General features: G+C 40.2%; 1 protein-coding gene across 4 annotated transcripts; it reads right to left on the bottom strand.

Moving 5' to 3' along the window:
- Positions 1–1013: 1013 nt before the first annotated feature.
- On the bottom strand, positions 1014–17208 carry ACSL5 (acyl-CoA synthetase long chain family member 5). Of its 4 annotated transcripts, XM_071446262.1 has the most exons (21): positions 17198–17208; positions 11911–12070; positions 11259–11367; positions 10546–10610; positions 10365–10466; positions 9953–10052; positions 8614–8792; positions 7943–7975; positions 7696–7747; positions 7081–7154; positions 6561–6638; positions 6213–6347; positions 5605–5739; positions 5436–5531; positions 4847–4919; positions 3997–4085; positions 3800–3916; positions 3215–3358; positions 2187–2292; positions 1744–1811; positions 1014–1353 (listed from the first exon to the last, which is right to left on the bottom strand). In XM_071446262.1, the coding sequence occupies exons 2-21, from the start codon at positions 12064–12066 to the stop codon at positions 1213–1215; spliced, it is 2052 nt and encodes a 683-aa protein (XP_071302363.1). In that variant the 5' UTR covers positions 12067–12070; positions 17198–17208; the 3' UTR covers positions 1014–1212. The 4 variants fall into 4 exon arrangements, with proteins under 4 accessions (XP_071302363.1, XP_071302364.1, XP_071302362.1 ...); XM_071446263.1 differs by lacking the exon at positions 1744–1811 and having other exon boundaries at positions 2191–2292; XM_071446261.1 differs by lacking the exon at positions 17198–17208 and having other exon boundaries at positions 11911–12066.
- Between the last annotated feature and the right edge of the window lie 1167 nt (positions 17209–18375).

The raw sequence follows: 18375 nt of genomic DNA, 5'->3' as shown, positions 1-18375 counted from the left end.
ATTAAAGAGGGAGAGGAAAAGCCACTAGCTGTCTGAACAAGACAAGACAATTTTTGTCTGCAGTCGAATTGGCCTAGGAAAACTACAGATAGACCTTCCCCATGTTGCATCCTTGTTAGCACTGCCTTTTGAACTACTAGAGCTGACTACTGCAGGGACAGGGAGGAGCTCTCAGCAGAGACAGCACAGACTGATGGAAGACGTAAGACAGTTTTCATCTTGCTTAAATCATTTTCTGAAGCAGCAGCTTAACACAAGAAAATCTCACATCTTATTTCATGTGGTAAATTCATTCTTTCACCTCAGCCTAAGCTAAGGACAAGGGAAAGAAAATTGTTAGAGGAGCAATTAGACTACAGGAGCAAACCTGGACTACACTACATTATTGCCTCATGTCTGGAGCTGTGGCTGACCAGTGGCAGCATAGGGAACAAGTTCACGTTCTGCAGCAGTTGTGTTTTAGCTGCAGCCATACAGAGCCAGGCAGCTGACAATGTGGTTGCAGCAGAGCCACAAGTAGTTCACACAGGCTTTAATTTGATTGTGCAGTCTCAATTTATTGCATCCTATAACCTTAGGATTGACAGCTAAAGTTTTACACTTATTAGGCTCAAATTAGTAAGTGTATAGGCTTTAACACTGCCATTTCATTTGAAAATGTGCAAAAACTAATCCAGTGCCTCTTAAACAATGAACATTTGCTGTAGACAAATGTATTTTGCAAATGATTACTCATTTTCATTATTAACAACTTGTACCATATGGTCCAGGACTAGGAACAGGAAATTCACTTCTGTATTTGCTAAACAGATGTTAGCATGAATTCATACTGTGTTCAGTCTGATTGCAGATCAGTCCACAACGGGTCACAGTGGAGTTTGTAGTTTCAGCAGGAAAACCAGATTTGCTTTTGACAATGAGAGGTGCAAACAGCTGTCTTTTAAAGGCTGAGGTTCTTGCATGTTACTGCATTTCAAGCACAGTCCAAGAAAGATGAAAGTTCTGGCTTAGCCTAGGCAGTTGATGCTCAGTCCCACAGGATGTTAACACTGCTAGTTGTCAGTTATACTACAGCCATCTTCATCCACAAGTCATTTTTCAAACTTAAATTTATTTAAGTTCCTGTTCCCCTCCACTCAAGCCTGTCTTCACCATAGGCCATGTAGTGTCACTGATTTAACTACTCCGTGCAGTTTGAGTTAAACTGGTTATTTACTCCTGAGTAGACGAATAGAGGGCCTCAATCTCCTTCTGGAAGAATTTAACAACGTCTCCTCGCTTTGCCTTCAGTGTTGGCGTCAAGAGTCCATTTTCTACAGAAAACAACTCTGTGTGGATGTACAGGTCTTTAACCTATTAAAAGAAAACCATTTAGTGCATGACACATTAGAAGACAAACAACAATTCTTCCCAGCTTCCTTGGGCAGGAATTCAGTCCCAGGAGATCCAGTAACTGAACTGGTTTTTTGGCTGACACAGCAAGAGGGTGGAATTCCAGAACAGCCCCTACAGCCTGTTGTGAGCCTCCACTCCATCTTGGCAATTACTACAGTTGCCCTTCACAGCTCCTGGTCTCCTGGTATCGGGACAGGCAGCCAATGTTTCACTGACTGCATCAATCAGGTGTCTGGGGCAGCTGCCTCAGGGCCCCTCCTGGAACAGGCAGTAGCAGGAATGGAGACTTCCCAGCCACTGTGTTAGCAATACAGGTGCTAGTGACAAGCAGGATTTGAAAATACTCACTTGTTCAAAGGATTTAAGGCCAGCCTCTCTCCCCAGTTGGATCATATCATCTAAAATAGCTTTCTTCACTGCCTAGAAGAAACACAGCAGAAGCAGAGTGGGCAAAGCTGTCATTCTGTAATTGCAGCTCAAAACCATAACCATTTGCCCAGTCAGGGACAACTGAGGATGGCAACAATACATATTTCAACATTAAAGATTTCTCATATTAAGGCCACTACAGAGTCATGTCTCTCTTCTCACTGGAAAAGGAGCAGTGATAGCCCTTGAAACAAGAGACATTTATACTCAGTTCCAGTTTTTGTTGTAAGGGTGCTTGCATGACTCACCCAGCATTAAACCAGTTCAAATTACTGAAAAGAGGTGGATAGAACAAATTCAGAGCAATGTAGGATTGGACTTAGAATTAAATGCTGTCTCTAACCCGCTAAACACAATGCCACTCACAGGGTTTTTGCAGAGCTCTTCAAAGGAACCTTTGACTCCCAGTTTTGCTGCAAATTCTGGAAGCATCTCAGCATCAGGAACCACTATACCTATTAGAAAAGACTGAAAACAAGTGGAAATTGTCAGGCTGAGACCAAGCTAAAGCTAAGGAATACTAAATGTCTTTGTGAGCTTGATTGCAGGCAGTATTTCTATGACAAGTCTAATTTACAGTTCCATTCATTTTCAGAGTTTCAAAGGTAGCTGTGAAGATTTCCAAGTCTCTGAGAGTTGTGACAGCAGTAATTGAAGTACTGACACCGTTTGTTATGTGTGCTGAATGGTCCAGCAATTACTTTTAGCTGTTTACAGACTGAATACTGGCCTCTGCTAGCATAGGTAACACCTCTGGCAAAGGAATGGAGAAACACTTCTGCTGTGCAGAAAGTCTGAGAGAAGTGGGGTTGTTCAGCCTGAAGAAGAGAAGGCTCCAAGAAGACTTTTCTGTGGCTTTTCAAAACTAAAGGGAGCTTGCAAGAAGTATGAGGACAAATTTTTAGTAGGGCTTGTTGCAATAAGACAAGAGGTAATGGTTTAAAACTATAAGATAATAAATTTATATTAAATACAAGGAATTTCTTTTAAGTGTGAGGGTAGTGAAACAATGGCAGAGGTTGCCCAGAGAGGTGGCAAATGCCCCTTCCCTAGAAACATTCAAGGTCAGGCTGAATGGGGTTCTGAACAATCTAATCTAGTTGAAGGTGTCCCTGCTTATTGCAGGGGGGACTGTTCTGTGAATCTAAACTGCACAGAAGTGACCTGACATACAAATCCCACACAAGTATGTAATTAACCTTTACCCAGCTTGCAGCAATGCCAGTTTTCACTTGGCAAGTCTGTAGGTCTGAGAACATCTTCCTATAAACTCAGCTCTCTTTGGAACAGATTTTGTTCAAAGACTCTTGTGCATGCATACATTTGTGCCCTGATCATCCAGAACTTGTAGTGGAAGGAAATCTTGCAGGATACTCCTAACATCACTTACCCTCAGACTTTCCCCATGTACAAAGACCTGGGCTACAGGAGCACTTCTGATATAGACATTTTCTATCTTCTCTGGAGCAATGTATTCTCCTTGTGCAAGTTTAAATATATTCTTCTTCCTGTCAATGATCTTCAGCGTTCCATTCTAGAAGTTAAAAGTGGAGGTCATTAGTTCCAAGTCACTGTCTTATATAAGAGAAGATAAATAGGCTTTATTTAGTTGTATGAAAGGCACATCTGGAACTAGTCTAGAAACTACATACTAGTCTTTGCTTTCTACAGAGAGAAGGGTTTGTGTAATTTCTCCAGTTAGCTCAGGGCATGATTAGACATCGCCTTTATTCTCCTCTGACAGAAACCAAGACACCTTGTTATATCACTTCTACAGTGAAGAATAGTCGTAACTATGGGCCTAGGAGGTGTTATTTGATACCCTGTAACCTAATTGGTCTTTGGAGCTTTGACTGGAGTTACCTAGTGAATCTACTGTGTAGGACTTTTATCCTAGAATTCCATCTTTAGAGAATACTGTGAAGTAACAGGAATTAACATGCCAAGAGATGGTTTGTGTTAAGCAACTACTCACTGGCAACCACTTCCCTATGTCTCCAGTGTGGAGCCAGCCATCTTTATCAATTGCTTCTGCTGTCTTCTCAGGATCTTTCAGATAACCCTTGAACACATTTGGTCCTTTAATGCAGACCTATAGCAAGTAGAGAACACTGTTAGTCACCAAGTCTTATGTTTCAGTATTTCTTGACATGCACAGGAGATGGTGCCTACCTCGCCTTCATTGTTAGAAGAGAAGTAGCTCATTTCTTCCACATCATCTAGTTTTATGATATTACAAGCCAGAGGAGCCCCAACATGGCCTAAGATAAAAAAAACAAAAACAAAACAACAAAAAAGGCTGCAGTGATAGTAGATACTTACTGGGTTTGTTCACTGCTTTAACATGAACCAGTATTATTTAAAGGAGTATGGCATCAAATGTTCAAGCAAGTTGTTGCAATGCCATTTTCAGACAGGTAATGTAGGACAAATAGCAGCTAAGTCTTGATGCTTAGAGCACTATTGGTGTCATCTACCACACCAGCCACGAAGCACTGAACCCCTTGTGCCTCCTCAGGACCCCCTCTCATAGATCCTGGTATTCATTTGCATTTCATCCTCATTATGCTCTGCAATTACTGTGTTCACAAAGATGATGACTTGAGTCTGAATTTAGAATATCCAGTATTGCTAAAATAAAAGCTAAATCTTCAAGGTCCTTCAGGAAAATAGTCAAGTATCATGTCTAATATTTTTGAGTAAAACATATCATTTAGGAGACAAAGCTGGTTTCTTAAGGCCATTTGGGACGTCTCTATCCAGTTTGCTCAGCTCTCTCTATTCCTTTCCTATATTCTGGAACAAAGTCTAGACTGACCTGTGACACTACACTGGGGTTCCTCATCTGGTTGAGTCAAGAATTTTAGTACCTATTAAACAGACAGGTGACTGCTGCTACCAAGAATCACTTTGAGTACCTATGATTTAATTTTCATTAAACTAAAAGCATTACAGCACCTAGGCTTGAGTGCCCCTTTATGTGGACAGCTCTGGGAGACTTCACAAGTCTCAGCTCCCATACCTGTTGTCCAGTCTCCAGGCATTGAGAAAGTGGATCCAGCTGAGCATTCAGTCTGGCCATAACCTTCAAAGATCTGTGTGAGAAAGGATGAGTATTCCTTGAACATCAAGTCCTTGGTGTGAAAGGCCTCAGTTTCGACTGTGCCCATGCTCAAGTTTTCTTAGGAAGGAAGCCAAAACAACCTTTGCCTTTAAGATATCTTGATCTTATTGGTGTAACCAGATGTTAAGGTTCACCTTTTCAAACTTTGCTTTGGTCACTTCATTTTCTGTTCTCAAATGTGCTACATTGGGAGCTCATTAACTGTCAGAATAAGCCACAAAACTCAGAGGCAGCTGCCTGACTAAGAGTGCTGCATGTTCCTATTTCTGCTGCTCCATTCTTCTTCTCAAAGCCTAAAGCTTAGTTTTTTGGTAGTGTAGTTTAAAGTGGGCCCTGCAGAATTTTTTTTCCTGTTACAGTTAACTCAGATGAAGCAGTCTGTAAATGCCTGAGACTTGACAGCATTGAGCTGGACCCCAGCTATATCACTGGTCACTCATTTGTGCATAGTCAAACCAGGCTTACTTTTAAAGAAAACTCAGCTTACCTGACAGCCTAATGCTGCTCTAAGAAATGTCAGGACAGAGGGAGATATAGGGGCTGCACCTGTCACCATGATACGCACTCTTCCACCCATGGTTTCCTACAAGTAAAAAGAAGTCATCAGCTCCTCCAATATTACCTTGCTTAGCTCCCTTACACTTGGAATAACTTACCTGAACTTTTTTGAAGATTAGCTTGTCCCAAATGCTGTCATTTCGAATGATGCCCTGTTTTATTTCAGCTGTCTTCATAAACACAGCAAATTTTAACAGGAAATTCTTTACTGGGGTGTTTGCACCACTCTGGATCTGCAAGGAAAAGTAGTAGTGACTCTTGGGTTTAACTCACATCTGTACATCTCAGTCTTGCCTTATTAAGAGGCACCAAATCTTACTTCAGTGTTCTAGGGCCTGTCTTCACCACTGCAGTACCTAGGAGGTGACTCAAAAGGCAATACTAATTCATGTTACTGCTGAAACACTACAGCCATAGCTTTGAGGAACAGGGATCCTGTTAGCTGTGCACTTGATTCATTTGCATTACAAAAGTAAACAAAGTTTTTGTCTCTTAACAGCAACAAACATAGCCCAGTCATGACTGGATATGCTGTTCTTATACTCCCAGAACGCTTTCCATCTCCTCAGAAAGGATTTTAAAACATTCTTTTTGCTAAGGGGTAATTAGCTAGTGGTGATGTTATGACTTATTCAATACTATTTTGTATTTGTATGCTTGATTGGATATATGAACACAAAGAACACAGCTAAAATTGCTCACATACCTTGTCATAGACTCTGTTGAGCAGTCTTGGTACAACTGGAAATAGCGTTGGCTTCAAGGTTTTCATGTCATCTGTTAGCAGCTTGATATCTCCTTGGAAGAAGCCAACTTTTGCTCCACAACTGTATACCACAGTCTAAAAATTGACCAGACTAACCTTAGTCAAGCAGAATTCCTAGCTTCACTAGCTATAATTATTAGTCTATGAAAAGCAGCATGATTTCCAGTGCCCAGTTATTACAAAATAGGGAAAGTTATTGAGTGAATAGGTTTTGAGGACATACACATTGCTAATGTCTTTTACAATAATTTGGTTCATAAAAGCTCAGATACATATATCTGTACATACCTGCACAACTCTCTCAAACATGTGAGCCAGAGGAAGATAGGAAATGACAACATCTGAACTTGTACACTCAATTGTGTTCTAGAGGGAAAGGAAGTAGAAGTAGGTTAGCATTTTCTATGCCTACCTGAATTACTTTTACGTAGAAAGTAAATAAAATTGGGATCAGTATGAGTACTTTGAGACAGACACTTTCAATGACTGAAGCAACTCAGGCTCATCCATCACCTCTTCAAGATTTGCAGCTGTCACTCAGCCACACTAAATCAAAATTAGTTTAATGTTTTGGCAAATCTTGAAATAGATGGTTTAGTACTCTTGGTATTTAGGACTGGCTCATTCTAGAATAACTTCTATGTACAAGTTCTTGTTCAATTCAGACCAAGTTTCTTGCAGTAGTGTTGTCTCATTGAAAAAGGGGCACTTAGGAAAGCATCAGTTTCTGGGAGTGAATGGTTTACAGAAAATGCCCACAATAAAGCTGGTTTCATGACTGAGGGACATATCCTGGAAAGCAGCTTACCTCTGTGCATCTAAGGAAGGCAGCAGCATTTGAAACAACATTCTGATGTGTCAGCATGGCTCCTTTAGGGTTACCTTTGGAGAGATCAAGCAAGGTGAGCTGTGGCTCTGACTGCTTCTGCTGGCAGTTCCCATGTCTAGTTTGGCTCAGCTTGAACTATCTCAGTACTAGGCTCAGTCCCAGCAATTATTCTCATGAGAGATCACAAATATGCCTCATCTTGAGTGCTTTCAGCTATGGATGTTACATAAAGGAGATGGATAGTGAAACAGCAGAGCAATTGGGAGTAGCATAGAGAATGCTGAAACAAGATTTTTGCTTTAGCCCCTGAGGACCAAAATACACAGTTGAACAACCAATCTCTTGAACATTAAGGCTGCATTTTTCATAGGGTATGATAGCATGAATTTGGCTTTTCTTGCCCCCAGTTTTAAGAAGCTTTATCACAGTGCACTTCACTTGTAATAACAATATCCCAAGTAAAACTGCAAGAGCAGTTTGACATTGCTCTAATTTACTGGTTTACTTCCATGTTCATAGGATTTCTTTACTTTTGTGCAGGGAAGCTGCATGGGGAGGCTCTTTCAGTGGGGAAGCATCACTATAAATTCTTACCTGTGGTTCCACTTGTAAAACACACAACAGAAAGATCTTCGGGCCTAGGAGGCTAGAGAGAAAAAGCCACATAAAGTCAGCGTGAGGTTATGATGGTTATCTGTAACTACATACAATTCTTAACTGTCATGAATCAGGAATTCTGGGTCACAAAAAAATCTGCCAGCCTCCTCTACTAGCAGCATAGCCAGAGTTCTTTCCAGAGACTAGTTTTACAAGTCTTTAGCTGTTTTATAGAGATACTTACAACTGGTTCTCTGATGTTGTTTTTTCCCAGCTCCTGTGTTAGAAAAGAAACACAGTTTAAGAGATGTGCACAATAGGTGAATAGGTAATTGCATTTCAAATGCAACACTTGTTTTACTACTTTGCCTCTTGATACTCTGTCTCATTCAAACAGAAACCTCTTCCTGAATCCAATACACAGAACTCTGAAAAATGTCTGCTGCAAGTGTGGAAAGGACACATTTGAATGTGTGGAAAGTGATCAGAACTACTTTAGGAATGTGGAAGTCCTGAGTGGAGAGGTTTCCTTTTATTTTATGTAGGCCACATCTCTTTACATGTATGCAAGCTTAAGCCTGGTATTGGGATGTCTATGCAGCCAGTAATTTGCACTTACAGTTCCAATTAGATTCAACTGCCAGCTTAGAAGCCAAATAAATCCTGTTACAACAGGATCACAAATTAAGCTAAGCAAGTATTGGCTGTTCACAGCACATGGGCACAACTTTAGTCAACTGTTTCAACTCTGCAACTCTGTTTAGCTAAAGATATCAAGTTTCAAAATGACTGCTCATTAAGATGTCAGGTACAGGCATGACAACTGGGTAATGCTTACATTAAAGTGTCATTGCTGCCACAGAAGATCAAGATGTTTAAGCTGGCAAAGTATTACAGAAGCCTTTATCCACCTACCTCAACCTCCTGCAGTGACAGAATTTCAATTCCCACTTTAGCTCCTCTGTCCTTGAGCTCTTTATCAAAGAGATCCATGAGAACAATAATCTTCAGACATGGGGTCTTTTTGTCCTCACAGTTCTTAAGCAAGACCTCTGCCTTTGCAGGCGTGTCACAGATCACCACGCTTATGTCAGCTACAGAAAAGAAATTATCAGAAGTCTGTTTAGAAGACATGAGGCCAGTGACAGCTCAGCAGCACATACTTTAAGAACATATCATTGGTTTGGTGCCATTTGCATTTGTTTATATGGATTCAGTGGCTGGCTTACAGTGCTGAGAAGGTTCCTCCTACCATACTCAACTGATTGGGCAAACCTGATGTTCTGGCAGTATAAAGTGAGGGCAAATGCTGAAGAGCTGAAAAGAAATATCATTGCTCATAGTCAAGATGGGCATTGAAACTTTTGGTATTGCCATGATATTGTTTAGGCTTAGCCATCTTCCTTAAATCAAAAGAAATTTAAGCCCAATTGAAAGAGGTAGCTAAAAATAATGAGTTAATACTTCAGCTTCCCTGTAGATCCAGTTACAAAAGCCTTTTCCTTTAAGTCAGCAAAGGACCTGGATTTGCTTGAGCCTGCCAGTTCCCAGTTAGATTGGTAAATTACAGCTGTGTAATCAATCCCAAAACAACACCTGTTTCCAAGATTCACCACCATAACTCTTGAAGTGGTTTTGCTTGGCAAATCCTATTTTTGGGATGGATACCAGATCACTGTAACAACAGTGGATATTTATTCCCCCCATATCTCTCCTAAGACTGGGGGAAGAAAGTCTGAAGATTTATTTAACTTCCTTGCCTGTTTATTCCATGTTCGCCTGCTGGGTGTTGTTTCTGTAGAACAGGCAATAGCCAGATAGATTTAACAGATTTAGGCAAATCTTTACCCTTCCCTCCTCCACTCTTTTCATCCTACAGACATATACAGACAGACATATAAATCGAGTCTTAATTTACATGCAAGTCTGGCTGCATTCTCTGTTTGTTTGGCAGTGTGGGAGTTCAAGATTGCAAAATCTCAAATAGCAAATAGTTGAGCACTGATTGCAGAATGATCCACAGGACCTAGCAGATCCTTCAGTGGTCTTGCAATCAAGACACTAGGAGACATAGAAAGCCCCCTGGATTCTTGTTGGCATTGAACCATGTGCCCTGCAAAGCATCTTCACTAAGTGTCTATAAGAGCAGTAAGGTTAAAGCTACTCTGATTTTTGCAAATTCCCTTGAACTTAGCCCTCCCAAAACAAAGTTTCCTAGAAAAATCCTTATGAAAGAGTGGAAGTCAATATTTACCTTTGTTAACAATATATACAATGGCCTCTGGTCCCAGAGTGTCGTAGAGTGGAACAGCAACCATTGAGTAGGTGTAGCAGGCATATTCTGAAATGATCCACTGAAAAGAGAAAACAGCACAACTAAGGAAAACTAGGAGCCTTCAAGACAGGATTGCCTACAGACTTCATACAGCTTGACAAGCCCATGCACTTGGTAGTGGGGGGTATGGAAGGAGCACACCCATGAGAATAAGAGTTGTGAGAGGTCATTGTATTACATGCTTGGAATGGTATGTGCTCAGTCAGTAAAAAGGGAATCGGAAAGGAAAAGTGATTGTTCCTGATGTGGCCTGAAGCTATTTAAACACAGACTCTCCTCTCGCCCCAAGGCATCAAAATAGTGCAGGAAAGAATACACAATTTTTGCTTACCTCTGGCCTATTCTGAGCAAAAATGCCAATATACTGGCTTGATGATGGTTGGCATCCTTTTTGCAGGAGTCCCGATCCCAGGTATTTAGTTCTGTCTGAAACCTGCAAGATAGTTATTCCCCCACTTTAGTGTTACAAGGCAGAATCCCCAATTAATTCATCTGTCATGTACAATACTCACCTGTTTATATGTCAGCCACTGATAAGGTTGCTTGGGTTTCCTGTAGCCTAGACAGTCACCATTTCCTAATGAAAGAGTTCAGAAAAGCAATTTCAAAGCTCAGTACTGAAGTTGCATAACACTAAACACTTGAAGTGGGAAATGTTTTCTGTCAGGCATTCAGGGAACTGCATGGAGAGCAGGTCAGTGTCCATAGTTAAGCACTTTGCCCAAACCAAGGCTGTAAGACTGTTAGCTTTATCCTTACAAGCAATACTTCTAAGATCTGGTGATATTTGTTCGATTGCACAACCCATGTGAGGTTGAAATAGCTTGCAAACCATCACACATTTCCATGCATAGGACTTGTGAAGTGACATGCACAAATTCATATCTGTTGTAAACAGGCAGTAATTTCACAGGAAAACTCACATCATAAGACAAAGGAGAGGTGTTTCCCCCCCAGTTCCTCTGATGCTTCGTATCTGCTGACTCTTGACTGAACTCTACCATCTTCAGCTTCTGGTATTTGTTCCTGCCCAGTCTCCCAAATAAGACTAGTACTAAATTGGGACAGGGAGAAATATGGTCACTTGTCTCTCCACCCCACAGAAGGTTAGAAGAGCTATTGCTAGCCTGCATTATTACCACAGCCAAGACACAAGGAAAAGGATCTTGGAAAAATTTTGTTTATTTGTCATAGACAAGTACTAACTGCCAGATGCAAAGCTTACCAGAAATACTCACTCCTCTCTGGAAAACTTCATACAGGGTTTTAGCATCTTCAAAGTAATAAGAAAGCAGGTTATTATCTGTCAAGAGTGCAGCTCTTCTGGCTCCTCCCTAGGAACAGAGCATGGTTATGAAACAGTGCAGACCAGATAAAATATCATTTGTTCCTCAGCCATTCTCTCATCAATCCCATTTAAAGCATTTCAATAGCATTGTATTGTTAGGGAAATCTTTTCCCTTCCTGATTTTGATCTACTCAGTCACATGCAGAGGGATTTTCTAGATGGCCCACCTTTATGTTGAGTTACAGGTTATTGAGAGGCCTTGACTGAGTGCTACCACTTCCCTTGTTACATGAAGTCTAGCACCAGTTTCAAAGCTGATGCAGTGCATTCAAAATACAAAAGGAAAGTCAGTGACAGCCAAAGCCATCTGGTAAAAATCCCACCTAACCCTGGTTGGAACAAGCTGCCGTTTCTTATCTTAGCATCTTAAGATCTCCCATCTCCCCACTGTGCTTTTGAGTTGTACACCTGGGAGAGAAGGCTGTGCACATCGGACAGGAGAGCTTCCACTGACACCCAGAGTCAGAATGGATCAGTATTCAGATGAAGCTCCAAAACAGACCATGCCCACAAGCAGAGAAAGCATTACCTCAATCCCTATTGACTGCTTGTTCAAGTCAACAGGAGGTAAAAGGGGTTTTGGCCTGCTTATCACCCACAGGAAGATGACAGCTCCAAATGCAATGAGACTGATCAATGCTGGTGTTGGGAGCGGTGAGAACAACACTTGAAGTATCCAGATCATTGTACTGGATCAGTGGAGCCAGAGCTGAACCTGAAACAAATAGGAGGTTTAGTAGACTTGAGTTAGAAGCTTTAATTACCTATGAGCCATGGTTACTTAAGTAGCTTGTTAAATAATACTGCAAATCATTTCAGCAGTTTGCCCCTGGAGAGTCCTGGTACAATAGTGAAGCACATTTATGCAATGCTTTAGGCCTCTTAAGAGATCTTAAGTCACCTGTCCCCATAAATCTTAATCTATGCTGCATCCACCTCCACAGAAAGCCAAAGCCTGATGAAGTCAGACAAGGAACAAATTCTTTCCATCCTTAAGTAAAAAAATCTGCCTGAAGAAAACCAGTATATAATTTCCCAAATATATCTCCCCAAGTATAACTAAAAAATGCCTATGGTTCAGTGATGTGAATTGTGGAAGTAAGAAAATTCCTCAATATTGTTAGTGTTCAATAGGAAATGGTTTTGCTGAAATAGGAAGATAAATTATATGTTTGGTACATCTACATATATGTCTGCAGGACAAACAGTATATTCACTGTCAGCTGCTTTTCCTGGTCATGCCAGCCAAATATTTCAGAGAGTGACAGTGTGGTCAGCCAAAAAAAACACCAGCACAAATCAAAACTGTGAAAGCCACTTTCCACTAGGAAGTGGTCACCTGGAAGTCAATGTGTGCAATAGAAGTCAACTGGGAAATACAGAAACAATTCTGCTGCTTGTATTCCCCAGGTTATCTTCCATCGAGGACAGGGAAGCAAAATCTGAGAATGCAGACTTTCTTGTAAGACACAGAGACCTGAACTTTTTTCCTTAGAAACAAGCATTTCATCTCCAAAATGTTCTGACGTGTTTTAAGATTGAATTGCCAAAAGGAAGGACTGCTTTCTGTCTAAATCAGCTCAGATCTCAGCAACTTGTATTTGCTAGTGTCTAAATATCTATGCAGGACACACCACCGCACACTTTGCAAGATGAACAACACTCTTTCAAACTCCTTCATACAGAATCAAAGGAACCCCATCAGTAGATAATATGTCATCTATCAACTAAATCCCTGTACAAGAAGAATACCAGGAGTCCTGATGCAATGAGTTCCAGTTACCTTTTAACTATAATTCTAATGAAGTTGAAGGTATTTTACAAACCAAGAGTAAGTTCAGACAGGACCTGAAGTCAGAATTTGAGTGTCTGAGCCCAGACTGCTCATTTAGATTACCCATATCTATTTTACAGTTTTGTAGTTTCTAGTGGCAGGGTCAATCAGCAATCCTGGTGTGTTCTCTGGTAAAAAAGGCATGCTCTGCCTGCTCTGCATCTGAATAAGAAAGGGTATCTCAGAGGCTTTTCAGCTAGTCCAAGCTGCCAGATGCACATCACCTACATATCTGAGAAATACCAACTCCCTAGTCCTCTTTCCTACTCTAAACCTTAGTTGCCACATGCCCTTCAAACTCCTGACCTTGGCTTCAGAGTCCAAAAAGATTGTGCTACAGCCTGAAAGGCAGGAACTGCCCTTGGGACTCTCTACTGATAGGCAATTCCAGTCACTGGGCTCATCTCCCTTTGGACCTTTATCAATTGAGCCTGGATTAAAAAAAAAAAAAAAAAAAAAAAAAAAAAAAAGCAGAACCTAAATCCAGGCCTGCTGATCAAGTTTACATTCAGGACAAAGCTACTTAGCAGTTTAGGTTTAGCACTGCTTGGTTTGGAAAACTGAAGATTATTAATTAAGTGAATTTGGTAATCAGCTGTTCTTGGCACTATATATATCTGGACCATTAACGGAGCAGTTAGCAAGCAGCTTTCTGCAGTGATTAAACTGCATATGGTTTGTGGTTTATATTTCTTCTTTCACTACCATGAGCAAGACACTTTTTTACAGCATGAGCACTGAGCAGCTAGGTAGAGGCATCTCCATTCTCCATCATGAAAGGTGGAATATACAAACTCTATTCCTTTAGCTCAGAGCCCACTACTAAATCCAAGTGACAGAGCAAATCACATTTGCACTATTTGTATGTTGGAAGCTTTCTAGACTGACAAAGGAGTTCACACTCACTGCATTTCACATGACTCTTCCCTGGTCATTTTTCAATCAGCAGTGAGAGAACAGAGCTATATGCAGGTAACCAGAGACACCACAGGCCTCTACAGCTGCACCAGTTTTCTTGGCTGAAGTGTGCTCTCGTCTGCTTATTTTAACAGTACTTTTAAGATGATTTTACAGAAACCACGAATGATAGGTTGTTTTTAAAGTATCATGCTAGAGGTAAGAAACAAAACTATCTTATTTATGGCACCAAGTCCTCTTCTTTAACTTATTTATATGGCTTACCATTAACACTGTCTGACTAGGTCAGACAGATCAGAGCAGTTGTCACAAATAGCTACTGTCTGTTACATGGACTTATTGGACAGAAAATTTACTGAAGACATTTGTCTGACCTTTTTGTGACAAGGATCAGAGAACCCAGTAACCCCAAATGCTCCATGCAGCAGTAGACAAGTCACTGAAAATTTTTCCATCAGGGTATTTCCCTATTCTCACTGACTAACATGCAAAGTACCTTGTACCAGGACATGTAAGAGGACTGAACATCAAACCCTGAAGGATATGATTTTTTTGCTTGCAGCAAAGAACTCAAAGTCCAGAGAGAACACTTAATCAAGAAATGATCATTTAATACAGCAAAACTTTTGCCTTCAGTTTCTGCCTTTCTGAAAAAGGCTTTCACAAGCCTTTTGCATAAAGAGTAAAGGAAAGATCAGGCAGTAGTTTAATCCCATTGCAGCCTACCCAGCATACCTGTAGGGAGTCAAGGATGATTTTCAATTATATTTGAATGAATTTTTCATTTAAAGAAAGACCTGTTGACAAATTTCTTTAAAGTCTGGGAAGTATTATATGCTCATTAACTTCTAGGGTTTGGTGGGTGTTTGCAGTAACTTTGAGTCTTCATTAGCCCTCTTACAGCCTTGACTGAAACTACATATGCAGGACTTTGCATATATACCCTTTAAAGATAGAGAGCTTAGTGTTGCATATAAAAAAGTACAGATGCACAAAAACACAGATCTAGGTAATACAAAACAATGTTTTTCATATCTGAAAAACTATTTTCAACACCTTTCCTTTATTAATAGAATAGTGACCATGTTTTCTTTTACTTTCCAACAATGTTTCCACAAAAGGGCTTTAGTTTCTTCAGTCAAAGCACATAGGGTGTGTTAATCTGTGGCAAGAGATTGTCAGCAAATTTGTCTCAATTCCCAGAATTAGGACAGTTGTTTCCTATGCTTAGAGGTTTTACTGTAACTATTTGTCAATCCAAGTAGCTGCTAATTTATCACATCTGGCATCATCCAAATGCCATTTAATCCTGCTGCCATCAAAACAGAAAAGCCAGAGAGAGAGCAGGAATCTGTACTTGATAGACCTTCCTATCCATAGTGAGAGAACAGCTGCAGCCTAAATCTGTGCTATGGAACAGCTACAACCAGAGTTCATCCCACAAATCCAAGTGCCCCTGCATACATAATACCTGATCTACATCAACTTAGTGAAAACTCAGTGCAGAACAAGAAAAAAAACAAAGCATTTTGGACAGACACCCACTTCCACTGCAGGGTAAGTCTGAGCACCAGTTGCCTTTCTAAACTTCAGAGGGGTCAGAGGTGGAGTGTCTGACACCCCTGAGTTCTGAGGGCTCAACTCCCAGGGACACAAAATGCACAGGATGTCTCAAGCCACCTGTTAAGCTTCTTGTGCAATTCGATGCTGGACAGTTGAAAGTGTACTTAGGTTGTCTGCCCTGATCAATGGTCAATGGGATAAGATTGACCCACTAAAGCCTCAGAGTCAAAGGCTTCATTTTTATCAGAAGAGATTACAGGGATACCATTTACAGCCTTGAGTTCAGGAGTACACATTCTCATTTCCACTGTACCTCCCCCTTTACAGCTATTCCTTCATTACCTAAAAGGAATTAAAGTTATTCTCTATCTTCTCCACGTGAGATTCTCTCCACTGGAAAGTGGCTGATCTTTGTACTTTTGATTACATAAATATGAAGAAAAATCAGTGTCATCTCCATTGCAAGAGTTCATTATGGACAACAATGCAACCTCTGATACTTGCACAATTTTGGAAGCAACAGTCTGCATTGCCTGGGAGAATGTCTTCTGCAGTTATGTACTTTGCATCAAGTTTGCCTAAGCTTTTGGCGTGATCATGACATCTTTTTTCTCATCATTAGTAAGGCAACACTGACTGTTTACAAGCAGGAAAAGTGGAGTACAGCCACCTACACTAATTAGTTACTTAACCATCAGTAACTCACTCTTTCCACCTGCTTACACAGTGCAGCTCTTGCCTGGTGTCGTCCTGCAGACGTGAGCCACTTTGCCAGTTCTTACTCCTTGGAAACTTTGTATTGCATATTCCTCCTTGATGCAGCTGAAGTCGTGTTCCACAGGGTTTAGGAACATCAAGCTTTGAGCATCCAGAGGGAAGTTAAAGCACAGAAGCTCAGCAGTGATTGCTGAGCAGAGCCATGCAAAATACAAAGCAAAATGCTCAGTAACCTGCATTAAGCCCAGGATATGCTTCAGTGAGGCTTTGCTTTTAGAGTACCTCTTCAGAGAGTCAGAGCCAAACAGTTCAAGCACTCTTAGCTGAGAAACACCCTGCTAGAGGGTGGGAAAGGACAAGGCCTCAGTAACTTTCAGGAAGCAGAGTGCTGTGGTTTCTGAGTCTTGCTGATGAAACCAATTGAATTCAAGCTTTCAGTATGTTTAAATAGAAAGACCATTTTTTTTTACATAAGGAATTTTACTGTCCTGGATATTACTGTCTCTCCATCAGGAGGGCAACAACATCATGACACTACTTAGTACTAAAAGTTTTTTTCTCAGATAAATTGAAAAGCCAATATTTCATATAGTCTTTATATCAGATTTTCTCTTTGAAACTACCTACTCAGAAACATGCACAACTGGCCCTTTGAAGCTTTTAAGAATTTAAAATACACTCAGTATAGCAGGTTCTGTTACTGTTTATCCTATTGGATAATACAGGTTCACTCTTGCAAAAATGCAAGAAGTGCCTCAAAAAAAGTGCATTCATGCATCAAAACTATATTAATAGGAAGTTTTCTCTAGTGATAGGGCATGGTTTTAAGAGCAAGGACTTAAGCTTGACTTGAAAATTCACATAGAACTCCTAAGAAAATTAGAATATTATCACTAGGCACCTTAGCCACACAGAGAAAAGGTAGCACTTAAAGTTTCTAGATATTAATGTCCATTACTTCATATTATCACAGCACTTCAATTATGAAGAGCAAAGAACAAACACATATCTGAACTTAACTCAGCCCAAGGTCCACATTTAACTGATAGCACACTACCAGAGATTTCCTAGGAGGCTCCTGAAAAACTCATTATCTTGAACCCTGCATCTAATCACGGCACTTGCACATTGGATTTACTAAAGCCCATGTGAGTAACAACAAGCAAATCATGAGCAATAAAACAAATACAGTAAAACTTCATTACTTACACAGAAAATCTGGCAGAGCATGTATAGAGATGAGAACTAGTGATAAAGGCACCTACCATTTTGAATATAGGGTAGGAAATCAACCTCTTCTTAAGTAAAAGGGAGCCTTAGTAGCACAGTACAAAACCAACACCACTTAGGTAACACTCATGTCAAAAACTACAGCCAGTTTCTTGTCCCCAGTTTAAATAAATCAGCAAGCAGAAAAGCACATTAGTAATCAATTTGGGCACTTTTGGGAGGGGAGCTTTAAGGGAGGAACTTGCATGGGGAAATTAGTGATTAAAAAAAATAAACCAAAAATAAAAACCCCCAACAATCCACCCACACAAGAGGAAGTAATTAAGGTTTTTTGTTTGTTAATGAAAAAAGCTTGAAGTAGATCTAAATGAAAAGTAAACCAAAACATTTTGAAATTATATTTATAGTTTATTCTTTCTAAGCTGTTTTATTATTTATTTATTTAAGTTTATTTCTTTCTTTGCTATTATCTTTCCTATGTATAAAGCTTGTATTCTCAACAATAGAAATTTTCTCTCTATAGCTGCATATATGTTATGGTGAGCAAAGCTTTGTAGCCTGTAATACCAACAAAATGATTTGACTACAGCATCTCTCATATACTGCTGCAATGGACTTGCTGGTGGGCTGGATTTCTGCTGATGGTTTTGTTTTATTTGGTTTTGATGTTAGTTTTCTAGTTGCTGTTGTTGGGTTTTTTCTTTTCTTTTTGTTTTTTCCCCCAAAAAGCTA

This window comes from Agelaius tricolor, unplaced genomic scaffold (genome assembly GCF_023055355.1).
Source record: "Agelaius tricolor isolate 1412-34295 unplaced genomic scaffold, bAgeTri1.0.p SCAF_22, whole genome shotgun sequence".
Classification (NCBI taxonomy): Eukaryota; Metazoa; Chordata; class Aves; order Passeriformes; family Icteridae; genus Agelaius; species Agelaius tricolor.
The sequence above is the reverse complement of the archived record's forward strand: the minus strand, read 5'-3'. Positions and strand labels throughout refer to the sequence as shown.

Coding starts and splice junctions, on each gene's coding strand:
- ACSL5 (XM_071446262.1), bottom strand. CDS start 12,066: ATGATCTGGATACTTCAAGTGTTGTTCTCACCGCTCCCAACACCAGCA. Junction 10,053..10,364: donor TTGCTCAGAATAGGCCAGAG/GTAAGCAAAAAT, acceptor TTCTCTTTTCAG/TGGATCATTTCAGAATATGC. Junction 4,086..4,846: donor GCCTGGAGACTGGACAACAG/GTATGGGAGCTG, acceptor TTTTTATCTTAG/GCCATGTTGGGGCTCCTCTG.